Below are 24310 nucleotides of genomic sequence, written 5' to 3'. Positions count from 1 at the left end.
CACCGACCCACGAGGATCCGTGATGCGCACACAGTGACGGCCGCGCGTCTCCCTCATTAAAGAACTCGACTGGTCTGGCCCACGGCGTGGTACGATGCTTTTCGCGCAAGAACATCCTCCGCTGGCGTCGTATAAGGACAGGCGTCGGGTCCAGTCGTCGCTTCTCTGTTTTATCTTCGGATTCCTAGTCGAGACGACTGGGTCGTTAAGGAGGTACTCTAATCTTCAATGGGATTTCTGGAAATTGAATTTTGGAAACGTACTAGGACTTGCTGAGGTTAGTTGGTTTCTATTTATATTTAGAGTAAGAATACTTAACCGTCTCAGTTGAAGGGTACCGTTTCCTAGTAGTCTTCAATGTGGTTCCTGGAAAATAAATGTCTAAAATGTAGTAACCCATTTTGTTAAAAATTGTGTTAGTTATAGGTGTACAATGACGCTGGAATACTCCCCTTGCCGAGCCCAGTCTGAATTTCAACCCGTTTTGTTTCCCTTCCTTTCATCTTCCTACAGCGTGTACGGAGGGGTGTGATCGTTTGTTGGATAATTCTTGCGACGTCGATTCCAACCGGTGTGAAATAAACGACCGCATGAACGCGTCACGGCCGTTTAGGTGCGTAGTAAAGGGGTCTTGACAAGTTTATTGAAGGGGTTCCCCTAGCGAGTCGAAGAGTCGAGCAATCTTCAGGAACATTTTACACGATTCACAACAAATACCGCAGCGTGAAACTTTTTGTACTGCATTAAGCTGCTGTTTAATATATAGAAACAAATTTTTTTATTCGTATTCTAGTCGACTTTTCATTCGTGAAACTGTACTTGAAGCTCTTGATGTACTTGAAGTACTTGGTGCCTCATTTTTCGAGGCATTGCTTTCAAGCAGAGATTCTTCACTGAAAAGAGAACATCAAAAAACGAATACAAAAAGTGTATTGCACACGTTGAGAGTAGCTTAATTCCTTAAAAAAAAGTTTCACGCGATAACATATTTTGTTTAGGAAATGAAATATTCCAGGACGTTGCTTAACTTCTTATCCTCTCGACGCGTGTAGACGCTTCATGAATGGGCCGCGCGTGAATTTCACGCGTTTTTCGCGCGATACGCGAAACATGTGTTGCTCCTATTCACGTACAAGAGGTTATAGTTTACATTGCGGGTAATAGCCGTACACCACAAGCGGTTTTCCGCCCCGTGGATCGAATTATGCGTACGCGCGCGCTCCACGGTTGCGTGCGTGCATAATGGAGTTTTGTGCCCCACGTCGTCGAGCTGCGTGGCTGCTCGTGCCTCTCAATTAATCTCTGACTTCCTCCCCCGTAACCTGACGAAGTACCGTTTTGCTGAAGAAGATAAAGAGGGCGAATCGTTTGCAGAAGCTCGTGCTCCGTAGCTCCAATTACGAACGAATTATCCGATATACATGTATCGCGACTATCTCTTTGTTTTAAATTCCACTCACGAAGGGTCGTCAGTTTCTCGAGTTCTGAAGCCCTAAAACACAATAGTACTTCAAGTACTGCCTCGCTAGTTAACACGTTGATCGCCGCGTCACTCGTTGAGGAAGTGACAAAATTGATTCTGAAAATTAAGCATGAAAGGAAATGAATTTGAACGAAACTCGTGAATTTTGACGAAGTTACAAAAATAAATACATTAGTGTAAATAATAGAAATTCTAAAGAATATTTGCCCGGCAGTCAACGTGTTAAACCTACCCCCTCTCTAAGTCTTCTAAACCAGATGTTGTTTAACCTTGGAAGCATCCTCAATTTCCATTTGACTGGATAGAGTATTCCGTAAAAAATGGACGTCCTTTCGTCCGAGCTAAATCGCGCGCAAACTGCAGCGATGCTCGCTGCAGTTACGGGTGCGGAATTGTTTACGGGGGAGGTTAGGGGATGACGCGAAGGCAGGCACAGCATTACCCTGGTGCAAAACGACAAACCACCGAGAACGAGGAGTTTCCTTGTTCCTCGTGTTACTTCCGCTAAACAAACTCGCCCACTACCTCGCGTTGGATTCTCGCGATGTCGGCAAGACTCTGTTAAATGCATCGGGAATCTTAAGAATTTAAACACTGCGGCTGAAATTAGTAACACTGGTTCGCTGTTAAACTCTTAACACCAATTCGAAGTTTTCCAAGTTTTGATCCCCTAGATTCGCGAAATGGATACTATCTGGTCGACAAACAGTAGACAACGTTCTCAAGAGTCGTGACTACGTTCTGCGTCTTTTCATGCTTTGCCGTCCTAAGTAAACACTATTGTTCCTTTGGACAAGCGCAACAGTACACGAGGAAGCAGACGGATAATACATGAAAAGTGCATTTGGAAAAAGTCACGGGTCGTAAAGTCTCGGGAGCCATACACTTCTGACCTGAATGTAGATCAGCGTGCCGCAGTCGCATTAACGCTTGAGAAATCCGCGGGCGAAAGTTTAATCTACCCGCGAGAAACTATTCATGTTTTTTTACTATGTCAAGGGACATTCCTTAATTTCTTCTGAGAGATAACAGAAAATTTCGAGACATTGGAAAAGGAAACTATTTCGTAACAAAGGTGGAGACGGTGTAAAAAGATGCTTCACGGAGAGGATGGTGACCCTGAGAGGAGAACTGAATCAAACTGGACCTCTGTACGTACTCCACAAGCGATCTCTGCGGCAGATACGGAAGGACCATTGGCAGCTTTCCCGTGAACGAGCCAGGGTTGCGTGAATCGTGTCGTCGGAGGCGCTAATGCGAGATTCACGTCGACAGCTGCGCACAACAATCTACCTGCGTAATTCGGGGGAACGTTAACCGGGCCATTGCGCGAATGCAATCCTCGCCAGGAGTGCTCCTAGCGTGTTGGAGCGCACTTAGACTCGAGTGCGGGCTAAACGTGGTTGTACGCGAGAGTTCAAAGCGACAACGATTCGCAGCCATCGGGAAGAACAAGTGGGAGGCATTTTAACCCTGACTGCTCTTAGACTAGCCTAAAATTTGATAATTTTAGTCTACTTAGAAGACACAACGCTATAGACCTAACATCCCTAGAATTTCAAAACTTTGAGCTCCGATGTCCCACGAATAAAGAAGATTTAGGAAGTGGATATTTTTAGGAAGAATTTGGGAATAAGTACGTTGAACTGTTTAGAGAGAAGCCCTTAAGAGGCGAAGAACTACCACTGCAATTTGTACATACACCGTGCACGGTTTCATCGGTATGAAAATATTCAAACGTTGCGACACAGGGGACTGGAGTTAAACAGCAGCTTTTGCTACTTGCCTCGACGAATCAAATAATGAATGGCTTACAACGATCATCCCTCGCCTAGAAAGGGGTGGATTAACAAACTACGGTGGTCTTCGGAGCTCTGACGTAATAAGCATCCCAGTTACTCCTGCATATCTCATCAAGCTACATTCGCTATGAACAATTCCCCTCTGAAACCCGCAACAGAGAACTGACCGCAGTGGACAACTAATACCTAGACAAATTAATGGTTTCGTCCTGTGAATTATAGTGGACTGTGTTCACTCCGTGGATATTCTCTATGCGTATTCTCCGAAACCGGTTTCAAGACGCGATTCAGCATTTTTTTCGGATCCATCGAGTAGGGCCTTATCCGACGGTGAGCTAAAACGAGTAACTAGAGATTACGATGTTGCTCGTTTCACGGTGTTGAACACCGTGGCACTGGTAACCTCGAATCTCCGTGCCGACAGCGATCCTCGCCCGAAAGGAGATCGGATGGGACGAGAAACCGTAGTCAGATCCGCCACCTTTTCCTTTCCACGCGGCGAACCCGTTAGGGAGGCGTTTACGACGAGGCCTGATGTTAATTTCAACTCTAACTAGACCGGAGTAAGACGAGCTCGGGACTGCTCCGTTAGCCGGGAAGACGTTGATGTCTGCGAATGCCGTTCTACATTGTATCTACGACTCGATGATAACGGTTGGTTAAGGATAGAAATACACCTCTCTTCATAAATACAGTCAGTACCCTCTACCTCGAAATTCGTCTAAATTAAATGATAGATTTCATATTTCCAAATAGGTGGCCTACTTGAATGAACGTGTAGGGTAATTTTAAAGCTGATCTTAATCGATCTCTGAAGTTTCTGGAAAGTAAACAACCTTCAGACAAAGTAAGACAACCTTTAGAATTTCGAAACTTCGAGCCCCCAACGTCCCACGAATGCAAAGATCGCAAGAATTCTGAAATGAACAATTAAGAAGCTAAAAATATACAAATGTCCAAGTGGACTGCGTTGAATTCCGCGCTTTTGTGCGAGGATCGCTGCATTAGCTCGGGAGCGAGACAATAAGCCGGGGTGTTCAGAAAAATCGCGAAGACGGGGTGAAAAATCGTCGAGGGTGGGGAAGAGTTAAGACAAAGACACGCAGCAGGCCCGTCGAGGATATATATTCATAGTGTTCGCCAGCTTTTGTCCCCGTAATCGCCATTGTGCTCGTGGATTCTCTGCAGAGCAAGGGCACCAGATGTGCGCCATTGCGCGGGGAATGCACCGAGGCTTTTATCGGCTCGGCTAATTTCGCGAATACGCCCAACGGAAGCTGGTGAACGTAGTTTCCAATAGTCCTCGCGTTGCCCTACTCTAAACAGAGTTATACGCTTATCGCGCCTGGGATTGCGCGGGCCGGGTAATTCTAATCAGTGCGAACAGTGAGCACTACGGGGCGCGGCCATTCGATCCCTCGTTTGATTTAGATGGAGATTCTTTTGACTTTAAATGCTCTAGGTGTGGTTCTCCTCGCATCGCAGCTGAGACTTTAAGGGATTGGTTGGGAAATAGAAGAAGAAAAGAGACATGGGCTTGTTTAGTTTGATTCTTTGGCGATGGTTACTTCTTGTAATTTTTTGTTTTCGTTACTCATGAATATTTCAATGTTCAAGATAAATCTTCCTATTTCTCATTGATTTTCGAATTTCTCATGATTACTAGAAGAACTCGAATGTGTTTCTTTCCGGGAATGACCATTCGACCAGAATAAAGGAAGCCGGCGTCCTTTCGAAGCTGGATTTAAACGGAGGATTCTTTCTCCCTTTCCGAAAATCTCCTATCTCTTCAAAAATATCAACATCCGTCGTTTCAGGAAGCCACAAACGGCTCTCCCTCTTCCGAGAGGAACGTGGGTGTGTTTATTTTCCTTCGGTAGACAGCCTGGCGGTAGCCTTCTTTCGCAGCAGCCCTTGACTCAGCTCGGGCTCTCCGATATAATTGCGGGCATAAATATTTAACCCGCGTACCGTCCGAACGCCTCATCAGAGGGGGTGGAAAGTCCTCGGTGCTATCGAGTATCCACAGATGGACAAAATTTCACTGGAACAATAGACGACGGAGCAAATTTCTATTCCCTCAACATGTAATAGAACTTCACTCCATGACCCAAATTCCCATCACTATGATTTTACTTCAACCGTCATGCATGATAGGTCTAACAGTCGCTCAAATTCCTTTGCTGCGTGGAGTTAATCGTTCCTCGACTTCCTCTCGCTAACGACCGGCCTTCCAGGAATCCCGCTTTGCTCTATCGCTCAAGATCGTGTCCGTTAAATTACATCTTTTTACATCGTGCAATTTTTTTCACAAATCACGAAGAAAACCTGTAACGAGATTTTACCCGTATGCACTCGTGAGTCTAGCAAATCACATTTTGCAACAAGATGGCGCAGAGTGCAAAGAGTTAATTCCGTCCTCCAAGATCTCGTTAGGGTAGTTTAAATATGAATCCGGTAATTGGTTGGAAAGCCGGTGACCCGGAAGCAGCGATCTCTTATCAGCGTTTCGACATTTCGGAGGGCTGCCATGGGCAGAAAATATCCCTGGCGAAAAGAACCGCACACTCCGCGTTCCTTTGCGAGCCGACGCGGCCGGCATTGTTCGGTTTCGCGTGCTCTCGAGACGCCCAGCATCTCTACGGTCAGTCGAGTACGGTCAATCTGGAGTGGCCGGAGGCTACCGAATTTACAATGGAGAAAGAACCGCCTTTCTCTTCGGGACGGGCGTGCACGAACGGCCATCGGACACAGGTGCATGCAGATAACCCGCAGAATGCAACGTGCACAAGCTGCCAGCCTTTTTAAGGGTTTTTTTCCATCGCCACACGTACAGGGTGTAAAAGACTGACGGACAACGGCCTCGTGTCCGTGTAAATAAATCTAGAGGAACGGGGAGCTTTGTACTTCTCCCTTTCTTTGATTCCTCGATCCTTTGGCTTTGTGAATACTAGGCGTTCTGGATTATTGTATAAAACACCTCGCTGTATAATTAATTTTGGTCTTGCCTGCCTTGCTAATCGTTCGCTATTTAAGCGATATTATTTCGATTTTTGTTAGCCCAAACTGTTTGTCCCGAAATGGCTGAACAAATTTCGATGAAATATGACGTACGTGCAGCTGTCCACCAATTTATGGAACGGGTCTGTGTTTGTTTTAATTTGTATTTTTATTTATGCGTTTGCTGTGGCGAGGATCTGTTTGCTCGTGGCCCCAGATGTCAAGCTCAATGTCCATCGAGAAGCATTATGGTGGAGTTAAAAATAAAAATTAATAAAAAAAAATGCTGAATATACATGTAACGTTGAATTTCTAAACTATAAAATTAGGTCAAATTTAATGGAGCTAAACCCACCAAAGCGATCCATCATGAAATTCACGTTCCCTTATACCAAATTTTGGAAGTTACGCGAACTTTGGCCATGATGTTTAGGATCATAGGCGAACACTACCGTGAGTTTCCCACGAATCTCCACCTATCCGTTCATCCGTGAACAGACCGATAAATATTTCTTCTCTACCCTATGCGTCGTCGTTGTCCTGAAAGGGAAACGCTCCAGCAAAAAGAAACTACGAGTAGTTCATGGAATTCTGCGCGTCGAGAAAGCGTTGCAGGGCTCGCCTGCGATATTCATAAGCTGTAAATAAAGCAGTAATGCGTTATTACCGAAACGGGACGCTGGTATTCCACGTGCAAGGAAGCGGAACGTACAAATTTGCCCGTGAATGATGGCGCGCGCGTGGCCCAGCGGACGTGTTTGCTCGCCAAACAACGTGCAAAATGAATAAAAATACTAAATTAAGAGAGAAACGGACGGGCGAACATTTATCACCGAGAATATGGAGAATCATGCTTACCGCGCGTTAATTATTGCCATAGTTTGTACACGAGTTATTTATTTGTCTCGATACTTTATTGGAGTGGGTTTCCACTGCATGGAAAAACTGAGGCGTTTTTGAAATTGTTTAAGATGAGAACTGATCGAAGCATCGAGTTTCAACTTTGCACAGGCCTTGATACATATCTCAGTAGATAGCATGCATTTTTTCGCGTAGGAATACCTGATAGTTCGAAAGATACATGGCTGTTTGCGCGACTACTCCAAGCATTCGATCGATTAAAAAAGAACCCACGAAATTTTAGTTTATTCCTTCTAAACTAGTGGAAGTAAAATATATTAAATGCTAGAATTTTGAAGATAATATAACCCGAAATTTAAATTTGTATTTCCGAGTGAACTAATTTAAATATCAGAGGTTCCTGACATTTTTGACAAGAGCTTTGAGAGGTCAGGTATAAATTCTCCTGCAGTCACGTTCTCTCAATTTTTGATTAATATCACTAATGAGCGATACTCGCGCATTACTCATTTGCATAATGAACTACCAGCGATCACGCATTTCGGATAAAATTAATAAACATCACGCACACCTACGCGCATCGCGTACGTGGAAGAGGCCGGGAACCAATAAACAGAGCAATATTTGTTCGAAAAAAATATTTGCAATGCAAATTACGAGCAGGCACTATACTCCACGGTTAATATTGTTTAAAAATTCTAGCTGCGCGAAAAATTGGGAAGGATAATAAAGCGTGGGGAAATTCGCTCGTGTGCTTTTGTTTTTCAGGGGAAAAAGCTCGCGGAAAAAACATGCTGTCCAGCGAATTACTGTTTGCGAAACCTCGCGGCACTTACTGTTAACAATTACTCGATTTTCGATGTGCCTGGAGGGTCCAGCTACAGGGCCAAAAGTTGTTTTCTTGGAAACGAGTGGAAATGTTCAGGAATAATTAGGAGCCAAAGCAATCAATGTTGCTCTTTTTTCGAAATATTTCAAATGTATAACATGAAATGTATATAGTTCTCAATTTTTTTAAATACTCAGGAGGAATTCATCAAAAAATGATGAAATTCGTAATGATGATACTATATGGAGCCACTAAATTAAATTAACCCTTATAGACCTGAATTATTCTTTTTTCTCTTACTAATGTAATTTAATTTTTAAGTTTACCTTGCATTAAAATTAGTATGGAAAAAATAAAAAAAGAATCCTAATACAGGAAAATACTGCTGTCTGGTATATCGTTGTCGCCGTTAAAGGAATGTGATTGTCCAAGCTAGAATGGAGTTAAAAGCCAACAGGGTCGACGGGATAACAACCCGACGCCGACGTCTGGTTTGTCGGTTCGCATAACAATGTCCCGCGCTGTAAAATCCCGGTTACGAGTTTGCGATGGGGAACGAAAATAAACGATCGCGCCAGGAATGGTGGTCCGGTGCCGAGAACGCGGAGGGAACGTACGCGTTTTCGACGTACGAGAATCGGTAGCCATGGCTACCTGTCGCCGAGAAATTGCACGTTTATGCAGATGCCTCCCAGACGCTGAAAAAAAAGGCGACGAGAGGATGGCGCACACCTACCCGGAACTATGGGTTTATCGATTCCTTCCGGCGCCCAACGATCGGCCAGCTCTGTCGAGCGAAGTGAAAATTTCCCGACAAACCGGAAGAGACCCAGCTGCACCTTCAAGACACTCTCTCGTGTCTTGGAAACGCAAATTTTCGAATGTTTGTACGTTTTCCTAGAGGGTTGTGGTGAAATTCAGATCCAGACATGAATTTTGAAGGAGCAGAGGTTGAATTTGTTTCGCTGTTAAAGGGATGGGGTAGCGGAGAACGAAAGGTGAAATGAAAATGTGGAATACAGAGAAATCGAGATACATGTGGTGGGCGCCATGGAACTATTGGAAAATTAAAAGTGTCTACGCGGAAACACTGTGACTGACTCTGTTTCTCTGATTGATCACTCTTTTCCTTGATCACAAGAGCCTGTAGACTTGAACGTCTGAAGGTTTCCTCCTTCCCGAGTGAGCTCTGAAATGACCAAGAAGCATATTAAATCGACTCCCCCGCGTGTATCGACCGTTTTCGATCCCCTTAACAGGCTCAGTGCTCAGCCATGCACGAACAAACTCGGTGCACAGTCTCGCGACATCCCTCTCTCGATTCTCATTTGCAAAATCCACCAATACTCCATCATATGAAAATAACAACACACAGTAAAAACAAACGTTAATCTATTTCTTCAACCCTGTACACACAGAAAGCCTCGTTTGTTCCCGAAAGCGTAATCGACCGGAATCGAAGTCGACTCGCACAAATTTCGCAAACAAACTGAAAGAGAACCCGCCGACCACTGTCGAGAAAATCAATCCGTGAGAATCGTATCCTCCCTGGAACGCGATTAGCTCCAGCGGTTTAGCTTCCGGCTATGGTAACCGTCGAGAATCCCGCCGTTGAAATTCCGCGGCGTAACGAGCATTTATTTTTATTCGCGGACTAAGCGCGATGCACGAGAAATACGCCGCGTTCGGTATGAATATTTACATTCCGCCGCCGCGTATAAATAGCACTCGGCGGAAAAAATAGGTTAAAGCGGGGGACGACACCCCCGTCCCGCCCCTCCTTTTCGACCGTAGATATCAGCCAGGAAGCGTCCACAAATTCTCTCCGTCCGTGTCTCGCGGCAGAACCGCATTGCGTATAATTCCCGTAGAGCTCACCGCGGCGAATCCGCGCGTTTCGGCCTCGAATCGTTGCATTTTTCGACGTGTTCGAAACTTGAAACACCCGTACGTCGATTCCCCGTCAGTCGGACGAGCTCTGCTCCATTAGGATCCGACGATTCCTCTGCAAACGTATCGCGTCGTTAGAGTCTGTCTGATTGGACACTTTTCCGAGCAAAATTTTGGACATTGTGGGAATTTAAATATAAATAGGACGAGCTTCGAAGGTATTCCTCGGGGGAGAATTCATTTTCAAATGTTCCGAATTCCACGACTGCAGAAAGATTTAAAGTGTTGTTCCAAGAAAGAGTCCACTTTTTATGTCCTATCCTAACTACCCTGAAATGCCCTGTGACGATCAGAGACGCCACTCTGTGATAAACGAAGGCTTACTTTGTATCTACTGTGATTCTGCAGGGATTCCTGAGATTTCTTCAGCTCGTCTATTACGTATCTCGTGTCCTCCGCTTCCATCTTGGAATTCATACCGTCGCCGTACGTGCTTACGCGTACCATTTCCCCTGGCTCATTCTTTTCGGACATCAAGCTCGGCTGAGTACAGGATTTGTCGTGTACAGTGAGGACTCTCGCGATATTAAAGCCAGGGCTTGTTTCTCGAAGCGTACTTCTTATCGAAGACGGATTAAAGTGTATGGGTAAGAAGGTCAGCTTCTTACCTTGGATTCCACCGAGCTGACAGTCGTGTTAGGCCGCTGAGGTTTCGAGCAACGTCCGTGGAAACTCGCGAACGGGTACACGAAGAAGAATATTACGTTCAGGAAGAATTCCAGTGTTCTGTAAACGAGCAAAACGTGCGACAGGGAGTCTTGTCAACTTGTATAGCTTACACACTTGTGTAGATTACAAGCGATTACTCACCTATTACAAATTCTGACTGTTTTGCGACCCGTGTCCGGATGAATGGGAGCCCCGAACTGGTCGAAGACCACGGATCTCGATTTCAGGTCCTTCTCGTAGTATTTCCTCATTTTGTCTGCTGCAAGTATGGCGTCCAATCCCCATCGACCTATTGCTGGCACGCAGAGACCGATCAGCCACTTTAAGATCCCTGAAACAAACGTTTGAAACGTTTGAAATATCTGCTCCAGAATTTATGGATATTTTCCTAAGAATACATGTGTTTCTCCTACCCATGAGGAGCATTGTCAACAGCAAAGCAGTCCAGACCAGGCATAGAATTGCAACCGGGCTCCACCAAATGAAAGAACGGACCTCCGACTTGGGTACAGTTCCTCGAAAACCAGCTGCGTGATAATTCTCCAACGATATCGGCTCGCAAACGGTTCCCTGGGCGTTGGCCACGCACGAACACGCGCAATGCCGCACGCAGGAGCAACGATCCGTTTTCCGTACTTTTATTTGCCTTCTGGCTACCGGTTCTCCGTCGCGATTCACCAGCTCCACTGGGGGAAAAAAAAAGCGAAGGAAGCGATTTAAAACGCGACTCGTCCTTGGAACGACGGAGGAAGCGATAAAGTCGTGGAAAATTTCGTTGATTGAGTCGCCAGAATTTACCAGAGCACGAGAATTCGTTCAACGGGAGCCTTCCGTCGAGATCCAGAGTTATTTCGCGATCGCTACGGGGCGGAATTATCTTCGTCGGTGTCTCGGCGTTCAGCCACGATACCGGAAGTCCCCGGGGACAGTCCGTAATCCGCGCTCGATAAAAGGACAAAGATGAACCTTTGTTGGTAATCACCGCCGTAATCACCGTGTAATCAATTGCCCTATTATCGGCGTGCACCTCGCTGAGCTGCCCAGACGAGCTGGAATTTAATGAAAATTGTCTCACCCTCGGTTAACCAACGAGATTAGTCGCTATTAATTTCTATAGCGGAAACCAACGATCGCGTCGGCGCCAATTTGCGCTGGGGGTTGCTGGTTCGTCGGGCTGCAGGAAATCCTGCGATTTTTCTTATAAAATTTAAAAACTGTAAGATATTGGAATATAAATATTCGTTGTTTCTTGAACGTTTGTCCGATTCATTTGATTCGAAGTTTAAATTGACGAAAATGAAGTTCATAAGCGGATGAACCTTGACTCTTCATAAATTATTGTTATAGGATGTTTCGTTCATTTTCATGTTTCTTTTTCCGTCGTTTTTGCAATTAACAGTTAAACTCCTGCATCTACAGAACTGAACTCCCCAACTCATCAAGCCTAAACTCCACCACCTACCACACGCACCGCACGAAAATTGCAAAATTTCCCATCCACCGGACCAGCAATCCCCAGTCACCCATAGAAATTCAAAATAAATGCCTTCTGCACCCCCTGCAATCCCCGACGTCCATCTCGCACAAAAGAACGTATCGAATAGTTCCGAAAGGCCGGTACATTCGCGCGCGAGAGCCATTATACGTGAGTGTACACTGCGCTTTAAAAATGGCGCTGGGCATCGCGTTCGAGGAACCGTTTGATCGTCTTTTAAAAGGGACTCCGGTGGAAAGTGGGTCGGAAATCCAGTGGAAACATATCCTGGAAACGATCATCACCTCTGGAACTCACCCTGCTCTGAGGAGGGCATTGTTGTCGGCCCTGAGTTCGACGTCGATCACAGACACGTGCGGCGAATGGTACTCCAGTGCGAGGAACTCGCGGCTTCCGGTTCCGTTCACGTTGTACTTGATGGCCTCGCTCGGCACCCAGGCGAAATTGCTCAAGAAGTAGCAACCAGCCCGCCCGGTCGCCCGTGCTTCCTACCGACACGTGACATTAGATAGAACGTGCACCCTTCGATAACACTCGCCAGTTTGCGGAAATGTTCGGTAGAGTCGGGGAAACACGCGACCCAGACGCCACGACTCACGATCCGTTAACCTTACTGCGCGGGAAATCAACGTTCACGGCGAGCAATTTATATGCAAATTATTTTAGGGGCCGCGCATGCTTGGACAGCCTGAAAGAGGGCCGATTATTCCTTATTATTATCCTTTTGTACCAGTGGAGAGCGCCAAGAAACTAGGGAAAGGTTTATCGGGGTATTGGAAAGTAACCCGGCTGTTGCAGTCTATGGAGTGTATGTAACCAGTATGAAAAGCCTCTTATTTCGATCTATAGAAGTGTAAAATCTACCACCTTCTAAATAACGCCTTTTGTACCCTAACTATTTTTCAACGTATATTAAAATTCTCTTTTCTCCATTTAAATACAAAATGCCCCTTCCGCTACTATAAACAAATTTTAACTTCCCCCCAATCACAAATCGACCTTACGCAACCACTAATCACGCGATCGCCCCCATTATGCATTACAACGTATTATCATCCGCGTGCCTTTCCGCGTATATTTTGCGGCCTGCGTTTGAGTCGCATTACATGATATGTGATGCTTATTGAAATGCATAATGAATAGGCGCGTGGCACTTCGCATGCAATAATTTCGAACATGTTTATTTAAATGAAATTACGCGCGCTTAGTATGCAATTGCTGCAACGAATCTACTCACGTACCGCCTCACAGCTCGTACAATATTTTACGAGGTTGCACATTAAATTCGTGGCCTACAAATTATACCGGGCGTTACGAATAACACGGGCTGCGTTTTGAAACCTCTCACGTCTCGCAAGCTTGCCAGTAGTGAGTTAGGAAGTCGAAACTACACCTATTCAATATTTCAATCCGCAAGTGCCGCTGGGAGACTTCTTGCAAACAGCGGGGATGACAGTGCATGAAGAAATGAGTGCAGCAAGTGAAAGTGAAGCACTTGAAGTGACAAAGTTTCGTACTGTGACATACAGTCGGTCCCATAAGCATTCTTACCCTCTATGTCTATTGAAGTTTGGCTAAATTAAATGATAAACTTCACGTTTCCAATATATATGATTCATTCTAAGTATGTACCTGAATAGACTTCACACATGTATATGTATATTTATAATACAAAATTTATTTGGAAACTTTAAACTCAACAATCAATTTGGACAAATGTCTTTCACAGACATAGTGGATATGCTTATTTATTTTCTATTTCCCCTTGATATCTTAATAAACCATACTTCATTGAGGGAAGAAGTGCAAGTACACACTGCACCAAAACAGAGTATCATGCCACCCCTTGTTTAGGAGTTACAATTCTTCGTGCCTATGCTTTGGAATAAGGTACAGGTTCCCTCTAGTTTCTAGAACCGTCCTATCGATTTAGCCAGCGTGGCGGCCGACGTGATATACGGAGAGTAGCGTACGTATATTATGGAAATCGTTTCCCATCGGAAAGCGCGGGAAAGGAAACGAAACGGCACTCGGAAACAGGCTAGTTTTAGCGTTCACTGCACTTGTCATATGTACCGTGTCGTGTCTCCAATAGGCCAGGGGCTGATTTTTCAAACAGGTCCCTCTGACGCGTTCGCACCGATCCGGTTGTCCGACGAATGCCGTGAATCCCACACCGGCTTTGTCGCACTCATTTGCATTCTCGTTGATCTCGTCTGCCTGCACTACTAGGTACTCGCCGGACCATCCTGCGTAATGCGATTAATTCTCTGTTTCACGTTCGCAAACGTTCTCTAAAAAATCTAATTCAATCAGAGAAAGAACTGTCGATCTTAACGTAACAAAAATTGAAAAAAATTTTCTCCAGACATCTAGTCTCTAAAAATTTCTAAAGAAATTTTTTCTTAGTGCAAAACTTTATCCAAGTTCCTCCCTGAAGTACAATAATCTAGTTTCTATTGTCTCGGAAACCTTCGTCTTCGGGGTACTTGTATCTCTCCCCAGTGAGCGTCGACGGCACCAGCAAGCGATCTTTACGAGGATCCAAATTGTATTCGTCGTCAGGTCTGAATCTTACGTGACTGTACTCCAGGGCCATCGTATCCTCCTCGTTTCTGTAGTGTCTATCCGAAGTGCCCAATCTGATGGGATAAACGTCCTGTGTAGCGTGAATTTAGTGACCCCGAGATCTCGAGCATAGATCGTTCGATCGTCGATTCATTTACCTTATCGAGGAGCCCTTCGTCAGATCTTTCCATGAAACTGATCCATCGGACGAGGTGAGCTTTTCGTAGATCTGAAGATGGACTGTATGATCGATTACAGGATCTTCTAATTGGTACACGGAGTACCTGGAGTATTTAAGTCGAAGATATCGAAGAGTATGAGTGTCAGTTTTATTAGTTTTGACAGAACAGACGAGCAGAATTTGTTTTCTAAATAGAGAATGAATTCAACGAAGAATTATGGAATGTTGTATCTCAAGCTGAATGAGTAGAGGCTTATCTAAGCAACTGCTCCTCATCTTCTACCCTGAATAAAATTCTGCCCATGCTGAACAGTCGTATCAGTCTGAAAGGACCCAAAGAGTTATGCAAAGCCAACCATAAATCACTGAAGCGTAGACAGTGGGCGGACTCCAAGTATCCAACTGGTTCTTCGTTTTGGGGATGTCTGCGATCCGCGCAATCCTGACCACCCCGAATTTGCGGCTCCTTCGGTTCTTCTCGTTCCGAATTCTTCCGAGATCGCATCTTCTTCCTGGTCCCCTCGTACGGTGAATGTTTATCATTTATCTTCCGTTCGGCGTCATAACGTTCGCTGGATGCGGGAACTTGTTGCTTCTCGGCGAGCATAAGTAGGTTCCTCTTGAAGGGCCACGCGCTCTTGCTCTTCTTTTTCGACTTCTTGCGGTTTCCCCATTTTCGTTTCTTCATCTTCCGCTTCCCTTTCCTCCAGCCCATCTTTTTCGCGTGTCTCGGCGCTTTCCTCTTCCCAGAATTTGCATTTCCGTCTCTGTGATTCTTCAAATTGGCGTTCCTCTTGGGCGCTTCCCTCTTCTCCTTCGAGCCGAGTTTACTTTCCATACAGGAGTCCTTGACTTTCTTCGAGGACTCTTTCGCGGTCTCGAGTCTCGATTCGAGGGTTTGGTCATCTGTGTTCCTGCCATTCGATCCTTCCTCTCGATCAGGCCTGCCGTCAAAGTCCTTTTGTCTCTGTTGCCCTCTCCAATCGCTCCACTCCTCGACTTCCCCAGATTTCGATTCTTCAGAGTTCGCAGACGACACGTCGCGCTTCAAGTTATCTCCTCTTATCACAGAGCTGATTATCTCCTTGATCAAATCCGAATTGTCTACCTTCGTCCCGCGATCCATTTCATCCCCTACGTTCAACGTTTCTTTGTTGTCCATAGAGTCTTTCTCTTCCTCCCCCATCAGGACCACTTCGTCCTCGGCTGGCAATTGCTCGAGTTTTCCAGGCTCCACGAGCTCCTTCACAGTCCACAGCGTCCGATTATCTGGAACGATGATGAACTTTTTCAAGTGTATCAAAGTGTGTCCCGTCTCGTTGCTGGAGTTCCGAGCGTCGTCCACGAGCTGCTCCAACTTCTTCACGAACTCGGACACCGCCAACATATCCTTCTTCTCTATCGACTCCTTGCTCTCATCCTTGCTAGCGTTATCTCTGCTCTCGGACACGTTCGTCGAGAATTGAAACGCTTTGGCACGCAAGGTCGTCTCTCGAAACACCTCCTGATACCTCGCGGTCGTCGTGGAGTAATCGAACTGGTCCTGAACTGTTGTGATGTTAGAACCTACATATGTAGTCTGGTAGCTTGGGAAGTCAGTGTTCGCCAGAGCAGCCATTTTGCTACCTGTGGTGGTCGTCTCCGGCAAGTCCATCTTCACCACGGTGGTGTTCATGGCGAAACACTGGCTCGAATTTTTCTCTTCGAGGCCAGGACCTTCCCCTATCGTAACATTACTTCGATCATCGACATCTTGGTTGGCCAGGGAGATGTCTGGGTAGTTGGAGAGGTCTATCGAAACCTGTGGGAGATCCAGTAATACTTCACTCGCTGTTTTCTTCGAGTCCTCCCTAGAAGGCACGGGAGCTAAGTTTCCAGGCTGATTTTCCAAGTTCGAAGACACCCCTAGATCGATATCGGGCGATTCCTCGACGTCCTCAGCTTCCGTTTCCTCTAGAGCGAGATCGCTATCTCGCTGGAGATCCGAGAGCGCGGAGTCCTCCTCGAGACGCTTCAGATTTCCATCGAAGCGACCATACGGTCCGTTGGCCGCGGGTAAGTCCCCATGCGAACTTGTTTCTTCTTTGGAAGGAATACCTTCGCCATTCCCAATGGACTTCTTCTGCAAACGGAGCAGCCTCCTTCGACGATTCTCCAGTTCGTTGCTATACTTATCGACGATGCGGGCCCCAGGTCGAATCGGAAAGCGTTCGTTTAAGCTAGAGCTATCCCTGAAGAGATCCAGGGGAGCGTTCAACGAAGGCTGGAGATGGAGAACGCCTGGTGGGAAATTAGCATCGTCCACTCCAGAGGACACGAGCGTGTCTGTGTCCATGAGGGAACTTCCCGACTCCGGTGGAAATCGATCATTGTAGATGGGTTTTTCATTGACGAGGGTGTCTTCTTTTTTTAACAGCTCTGGGACAGCATTGAAGCTGATGGAAAGAGGTTGCCCGTTCTGGTCGCTCACCAGGTGGATTTTACCTGTGAGGGAGATGTCGAAGTCCTTGCCAAACTCCTCATCTGGACTTTGGAGGGCGCTGATCGCCTGAGCCTCGCTATCGATCTTCAGCTTCTCTGCTAGTTGATCGAAATCCGCTGCAATCCGTTCGGTTCATTATTCTAAGTAGTAAATGGGATGGCGTCAGTCGATCATACTCACCATCCTGGGAGTCCTGCGAGATCTTCGAGTCCTCGTTTCCGTCGTCTTCAGGAGGTCCAGCGTCATAATTTCCAAGGACCTCGTCAGGATCATCATCATCGGTCTGTCTCTCCTCCAGGAACGTGTCACCGTCGCCATTCTCCCGTTGCTGTGGCATGCCGTAATCGTAGTCCTCCGAGCCCTGTTCCAAGGACTGCTTCTTGCTTCGACTGTTATCCTTCTTTCGTTTCTGAGCAGACCTACTAGCGTCCCTTTTCTGAGTCTTCTCGTGAATCGACTTCATCCTCTTGCGACCCTTAGGCGCTTCCTCCTCATCGTCGACGTCCTGGCCATCCTTGACAAAATCCTTCTCGTCCTCGTTGATCTTCTTCCTGTCCTTGAAGGTGCGTTTAACTCCCTTCGATCCCTCAAGGGACAACAATCGTCTGCCTCTTCGATTCACTTTCGTCTCGCAGACGTTGGCCCTGTAATCCTGAAGTCGATCTTCGTTTTTCTTGCAAGGTAGCAGGATCCTTCCTGTGACTTCCCTTGGGTCCTGGCCGAAGGGACTTCCTCTAGGTCGATGATGGACCTTGGTGGTGTGATCTGAATTTTCCTCGACGGTGAATTCTGATGTTCCTGTTGTGACGTGCCAAGGGTGGTGCGCCCACTTGAGGTAGCCTATTCGTTTGCTGTCGGGGGAGTCAAGTTCACTCTCGAAAAGGTCGAGACCTCGATTCTGGTCTTCTTTCTGAGACTCTGAGTCGTCTTGTCGGTGTCTTTTACGGGATCCATGAGTTTCAGGGGGAAATTGAGGGTTTTCGAGGTGATTGTTGATTTTCAACTTCATGTAGTTTCGGTGTTCGTGGAGGAGGCTGTTTGTCGCGCCCATCTTCTGCTTCAAGAGGTTCACGTTTCCTGATTCGAGAGAAATTTGCACGGGCGATTCTGGTCGAGAGTCCCCCTTTCCTTCGGAATAATAATAACGAATAATAATAGTGAGATTATAGACTAATCACGAAGATTAAACGCAGAAATTACCTTCATGCAAGCTCCTGCCTTCCCTGAGAGCCCATAGTCCCTGAACCCTCTTCATAGTCGAAGGAGTTGTTCGTCTCCTTCTCCTGCCAGGAAACCCCATGGAAATTTTGCTCTTCCTCCTCGTCGTCATCGTATTGGCAGAGTTTGGCTCGAAACCCGGCAATTTTTCTCGAAGCACAACAGTTGTGAAAACGGTTGTAGGAGCAGGGGTCTCGTCAGGAAAAGTTGTTTCGTCAATGACGACCTCGTTGTGAAACTCGAAAGAAGAAGGTGTCTGCTTGATAGTGTCTTTAAAGGACTCGATCGACTGTCGAAAGGTCTGGTCGGTGATCAGGGTCGTTTGTACGGTTGTTGATGTCGTGATGTTATCTGTGATCGTTGCATTCGCGGTAGTCTCTGTCAAGGATGTAGTGGTGATATCAGTCACCGTGGGGGTCCTCTGAATTGGCCAAAAGTCTGGAGCCTGTGCCATGGGCTTCTCAGCAGCTTCCTTCGAACCTTCAACCTTGATTTTTAATTGAATTTCAGGTGGTTTAGTAAGATGAAATAGGAGGAAGGAAAAAGAAAGTTACGAAGTGTACTTATCAACCTTGGATCGATCCAGGAACTTCAGGTCCTCCCCTGGAGGAATGTCGACCTGTTCCACAGGTGCAGTCGCGAACTTGAAGACATCCACCACGATCAGAGCCTGGGTGGACCTTGACTCTTCCGTTGTCGAATTTGTTTCTCTTCCCAGAACGTTGTCTCCTCTGTCGAAGCCAGCTAATACGGGACCTGCAGCTTCCTCCGACACGAAGGAGCTCGAAATCGTCGATGATCCTTTGGGACCCACCAGTTGAGAATTGCTCGTAGAACTTTTGTCCGCCAATTGAACGTTTTTGTCCGAGGACGTCTCGTCTTGATGACTCGCGAGCAAGCGTTCCTCCTGTCCAGGTCCAGCATAAACATCTTCCTTCCCAGCCGATCGATCGTAGCCTTCGACACGGTGCCGTGGAACTTTTCCATTAAACTCGTCCGCCGCTTTTTCGCCGAGAACCGTCTCCGTCTCTTCGATCGTCTCGTCGGTGGCTTCGTTATTTCGTCGACGCGAAGAGACGTTGCTTGGTTCGTTAAATGTATTCCGTGACTCTGGAGCGTCGTGGAAATTCTCGTCGATTTTACCCGTCGTTTCCTGTAACGTCTCTTTCGGTATCGCGTTTGGCTCCATCGCGGCCTCCTTCAGAGCGTCGCTTATGCGGCTGAATTTATCTTCGATTTGTTTATCCACGCTGTCCTGCGAGCTGGACTCTTTCCCCGGAACCGAATACCGATTTTTATTGCCGTTCCCAGGCTCCTGAACGGTTTCGGGTGTTTCCTTGGCCAGGCGACGCATGGACTCTGACATCGACGGGATGGTTGCGTGGAACTGGTGTCTAGAACGAGGGATCAAAGATTCGTCTGTTACTCTAAGCTCTCTGTACTGGCTATCCTGTCGTTCAGGAAATATTTAACCCACTTCTAGATCTTTGCAACCCTACCTGGAATCGTCAAGATACACCCTGACGTTGCGTCCAGTATCCTCGAACAAGGACGCTCCGTCTTCAACTTTCCTGCTCCTCTTCGACCGCCCCCGTCTTCTCCACTTACTCTGGATAGACCTTAAACCCTTCTCTCCTGTAATTTGTCTATGAGGGTGCCCGAAATGTCTCCTCCTGCGGATCTTATTCACCCCCTGTCTCCCAGAGCTTTCAAACTTCCTAAAAGACAAGTCCTGCAAGGTCCTCTTCTGCGGCGTGTAGTTTTCGACGATCTCCTTGATCACCACCCTCTGCATCGACACCTTCTCTTCCGACGGCATCTTCCCCTCATCCGCCAAACCGGAAGTCAACCTTCTGCTGCCCTCGTTACCCTTCGATTGAAAATATCCAGGCCCCTCTGCCTCGTGTTTCTCGTTAAAACTCTCGACTATAATATCCGGCTGCGAGGACGTTCTTTCCATTACGCTATTCAAATTACCTCCTCCGGCTACCCCCGTGCCGCCCCTCTGGCCCGCCAGGAGCGGAGATCCGTCGCCGTACAATACACCTGTCGACAAATTTTTTAAAGGCTCGTTTAAATGCATAGCCGGTCGAATCGCGAGAGAGCCGATTGGCCTTTTGTTCCTCTTCTTGGTCGATTTCGCTGGGGGGCCTTTATCGTCGCGGAGGGAGTCTGGCTGGCGACATTCGGGGCATCCCTTCATTCGTAACTCTGGCACCTTCTCACTCCAGGAAGATGTGCCCTTCTTATTGGATACGTGCTTCTTGGAAGCGTGAAGATCCTGGAAGGAGGGAAGGGATTGTGAGAAGGGTCGGATATGATTGATTAGAATTACTACTGGTACAATTCGTAAACTAGTACAATACAGTCACATCTGTTTTTGTGCGGTCTTGGCTTGTGCGATTTTTTTTTTATTCGATAAATTTAAACTAATTTATTTTTTCTATTTATATATACTTTCTTATAATTTTCATTTTATTTTTGGCTCTATCCTCCCCATAAAAAAAAAATGCCTTCAATATTGTATGAAAACTTATCTGTTACAGCTATTTATGAAATTTCTAAGTATTTTTTTGTGCGTTTATTTTTATGCTGTCCCTATTTACCGCATAAAAGCATGCTTGACTGAACCTATACTTTGTGCTCACAGAGCTGGTAATGGAGAACTTCTTATCCAACCCCTTTTCCAATTCATCAGTCCCTAATATATTTTTTAAACGATCGACATGCATGTCTTGGTCCTTCGATAACTGAATCTTCTTCTTCAAGCTAACAGCCTTAACCGAGCCCTGATCAGTCTTCTTCTTCCTCTCCGAAACCTGCCGCAGATTTCCCCCAGCCCTTGGATTCAAATTTCCTTTTTTTATCCCGACCGTGGATCCACGAAGACCAACACCTCCCTCCAGCCTCCCACGCTCGTCCACGTTTTTCACATCATCACTTTTCCCAACCATATCTGGTCTCGCTTCCTTCTCGGAGTTCCCCTTCCCCTGTATCGATCCAAGATCCTGTGCAAGGTTCGATGCTACTTTATCGTCGCTTGGCGCCCTTCCAGACGCTTCCTGGGGTGAGAGTGACGTCGACGAGCCGTCATTCCGTTTTCTCGAATATTTTTCCAAGCCAATGGAGCTCGTTACACCGGAGCTGGAGGCTTCGGTGGCCCTCAAAGAAGCAGCGGTCTCTCCCAGGTTCCCTTCCAGTTTCCCAGCTTCTTTATTTCCCCGTCCCATCGTGTCCATCGGTTTGTCCCGCGCGTCTTTCCGTCGGCAAGCATCGATACCCGCCTCGATCGCTCGTCCCCTATCGGGATTTGCGTCTGGCGTGTTTGGCTTGTTCCTCCATCGAGCTCCGTTTTCTTTGGTCTGGCTCGGTGCCATCGGATTGTCGTCTGAAGTCGCGTATTCGGTCCCCGTCCGTAACCTGTTGCCAGGTTTGTTTGTGCCGTTGTTGTAGTCCGACTTGGTTCCGCTGGCGAAACTTTCCAAGAAGTTGTTCGTACCGTCCGACTGACGTCTGGCGTTTACCTTCGGATCGCAGGAACAACAGAAACCCTGGAATCGTTTGACGCGTGTTATTTACGATCCACGGACGCTGCCCGGTTGAAGCGTTCGCTGAACACCCAGATTTCAGCAATTTGGGGGTATTGTTTTGATCGATTCAGGTGGCTGTTGGTTAAGCAGAGTCAATTGCTAGGTTTGACGCTACAGCTGAGGTGATTTAAGAACTTTTGTAGTCCAAGTGGTTAAGATATTTTATGAGGAGGAAGCATTTTGGTAGAAGTGATTGAAGAAAGGAGGCTTTGAAAGCAATCGTATTTTCAATAATTGGTATAATTGTTTATAACATGATGACGTTCCTGTAACTGAGCTCTGAGACGAAGTCAACCACTTACGAGGGACCACTGCGTTTTTACCTGACTAAATGGGACTGGTTCCCCACGCATAATTGCCTGGCCGCAAGTAGGATTCTCAGGGCCAACGTTGCAGCCTGTATAATTGGGGGTCTCGTTGTTGATCACTTCTTCCCTCGCCTCTGCGTTGACAACCTTGTTCAAAGCAGAGTTGTGTAGCAATTACTTTACAATTACTTTTGTAACGATCAGCCATAAGCGAATAATTTGTAGCTCTTCAGAGTTAAGCTGATTATACATTAGTAATTAATACGTGGATTACGTCTCGTCTCTGATTCAAAATTCAAGTGATCAATAAGTTTGCCCGCCGACTGCTCTGTTGGCACAGACGGTAGTGCTTTGATTGAACGCTGGTCATGAGCAGAGGGCGTCCCTATTCAGTCCTCAGATTATGGTTGTGCTGTTCTCCTCGATTAACGGTGGATAAAACGTTGAGGGTCTCATTGATTAGCAGAGATGGGCAAAATTTTATTCGAAAGTCGCACAAATTCAGGAACTGAATTGCCACAAAATATTTAATTCCATAAGTCAAACTTTGATATCTACTATAACAAAACCTAGCTTATCGAGGAGTGGCAAGCTAGACGTTCTCTGTGACCTACGATCGATGCAGCTTCTAATCAAAATGATCAACAGTGGAACAGAAAGCAGGCCGAAGTAGCCAGGAGTTTTACATTGCAAGTAGATACATTAATTATTTGTTATACTTACACTCTGAAATTTTAAACCGTACATTTGCAACACTGGCTCCTGACGAACTTTGATGACGTACGGATTCTTCAGACGGACTTTTTTCGCGGTGACTGGATCCACCACGTGATCGATTATCACAAATTTTTCTTGGATTTCGGTCTAAAATAGCAAAAATTTCAGGTGCCATGAATTTAAAGGAAATTCTAAAAATGAAAAGGAGTTCGAGAATGTCACCTTCCCAACATTGTTGAACTTCATACTGATAACAATTTTCCGCGAGCAATTCCTGATCGATCCTCGATCCTGTCCCTCTTCGCGACTGTCCCCGAAAGATTTGAACCCGAAGAAAGAAAGGTGAAGGACAATTACAATTAATACATGTATTTTTTTGAGCGTGTACGAATTAAGGCACATTACGTTTCCTCGCCGACTTTCGAGCAAGGAGACAGCATCGCCTTGACCTCTATTGCTGGTCGACTCCAATCGCTGGAGTCGTCGTGGGTTTGCCGTTCACCAGGGAATCGCGACTGGCAAAAGGGGTTCCTGGAGGGATGGAGCCGCGAAACGTACTCGAATTGCGACACGTACGGGAAGTGCGCTGAAGTACTCATTCTGGGACAAGAGACGTGTGTCATCTGCACAGATCCGTAAAACGATCAGAGGATATTTGATGAATTTTATTTTGGAAGATATTCGTTTAAAATAAATCGATATTTGATGAATTTATGTACGAATTTTTCATGAAAGAAGAAATTATTTCTGTCTAAGAATTTTAATTTACCGTGTGGTTCAACAAGTAAATAAGTAAATATAATTTACCCAGAGGATCAGGAGGTGCCAGGCAGCCGACGACATGTTAGATCATCTGTCAAGGGACTCATTCTCGGACGTATGCCTCGAGTAGCGAATTTGTTTGCCCGCGTAACAGTTCCCGCGCACGTAAAACGAAAGGATAACAGGATGAAATTGAAAATTTCACCGTGGGTCTCTGCTTCCCAAACAATTCAACTTCCTGTATTTTGCGTGAGGTTAGAAGCGGAGAAACGTCGAGACTCTCGTTTGTTTCTGCGGCAGCAATCGATACGGAAATCGGATCGTAGCCGCTTTAAGGTCGTGGGTAATGAATTAATTTAATTATAAATTGTAGCAGTACTTTCTTATTTTTACCC

General features: G+C 46.2%; 1 protein-coding gene across 9 annotated transcripts; it reads right to left on the bottom strand.

The window, feature by feature from the left end:
• Positions 1-160: 160 nt before the first annotated feature.
• Positions 161-24299, bottom strand: LOC128894093 (uncharacterized). 9 transcript variants are annotated; one of them, XM_054155550.1, is made up of 19 exons: positions 23961-24232; positions 23559-23776; positions 23376-23460; positions 23160-23300; positions 20038-20819; positions 19110-19932; positions 18521-19025; positions 17501-18448; positions 15195-17436; positions 14816-14941; positions 14562-14731; positions 14166-14338; positions 12387-12577; positions 11393-11643; positions 11008-11280; positions 10736-10925; positions 10534-10651; positions 10250-10408; positions 9256-9980 (listed from the first exon to the last, which is right to left on the bottom strand). In XM_054155550.1, exons 1-19 carry the CDS (start codon positions 23994-23996, stop codon positions 9939-9941), a joined length of 7473 nt encoding a protein of 2490 aa, XP_054011525.1. In that variant the 5' UTR covers positions 23997-24232; the 3' UTR covers positions 9256-9938. The 9 variants fall into 9 exon arrangements, 6 of the variants coding, with proteins under 6 accessions (XP_054011527.1, XP_054011524.1, XP_054011525.1 ...); XM_054155552.1 differs by lacking the exons at positions 9256-9980; positions 10250-10408 and adding an exon at positions 161-366; XM_054155549.1 differs by lacking the exons at positions 9256-9980; positions 10250-10408 and adding an exon at positions 8286-9164.
• Between the last annotated feature and the right edge of the window lie 11 nt (positions 24300-24310).

This window comes from Hylaeus anthracinus, unplaced genomic scaffold (genome assembly GCF_026225885.1).
Source record: "Hylaeus anthracinus isolate JK02 unplaced genomic scaffold, UHH_iyHylAnth1.0_haploid 3, whole genome shotgun sequence".
Classification (NCBI taxonomy): domain Eukaryota; kingdom Metazoa; phylum Arthropoda; class Insecta; order Hymenoptera; family Colletidae; genus Hylaeus; species Hylaeus anthracinus.
Note: the sequence above shows the minus strand (reverse complement) of the source record. Positions and strands in the feature narration are given on the sequence as shown.

Coding starts and splice junctions, on each gene's coding strand:
- LOC128894093 (XM_054155549.1), bottom strand. CDS start 23,996: ATGTCGTCGGCTGCCTGGCACCTCCTGATCCTCTGG. Junction 23,777..23,960: donor GGCACCTCCTGATCCTCTGG/GTAAATTATATT, acceptor GGATCTGTGCAG/ATGACACACGTCTCTTGTCC. Junction 18,449..18,520: donor AGGCAGGAGCTTGCATGAAG/GTAATTTCTGCG, acceptor ATTATTCCGAAG/GAAAGGGGGACTCTCGACCA.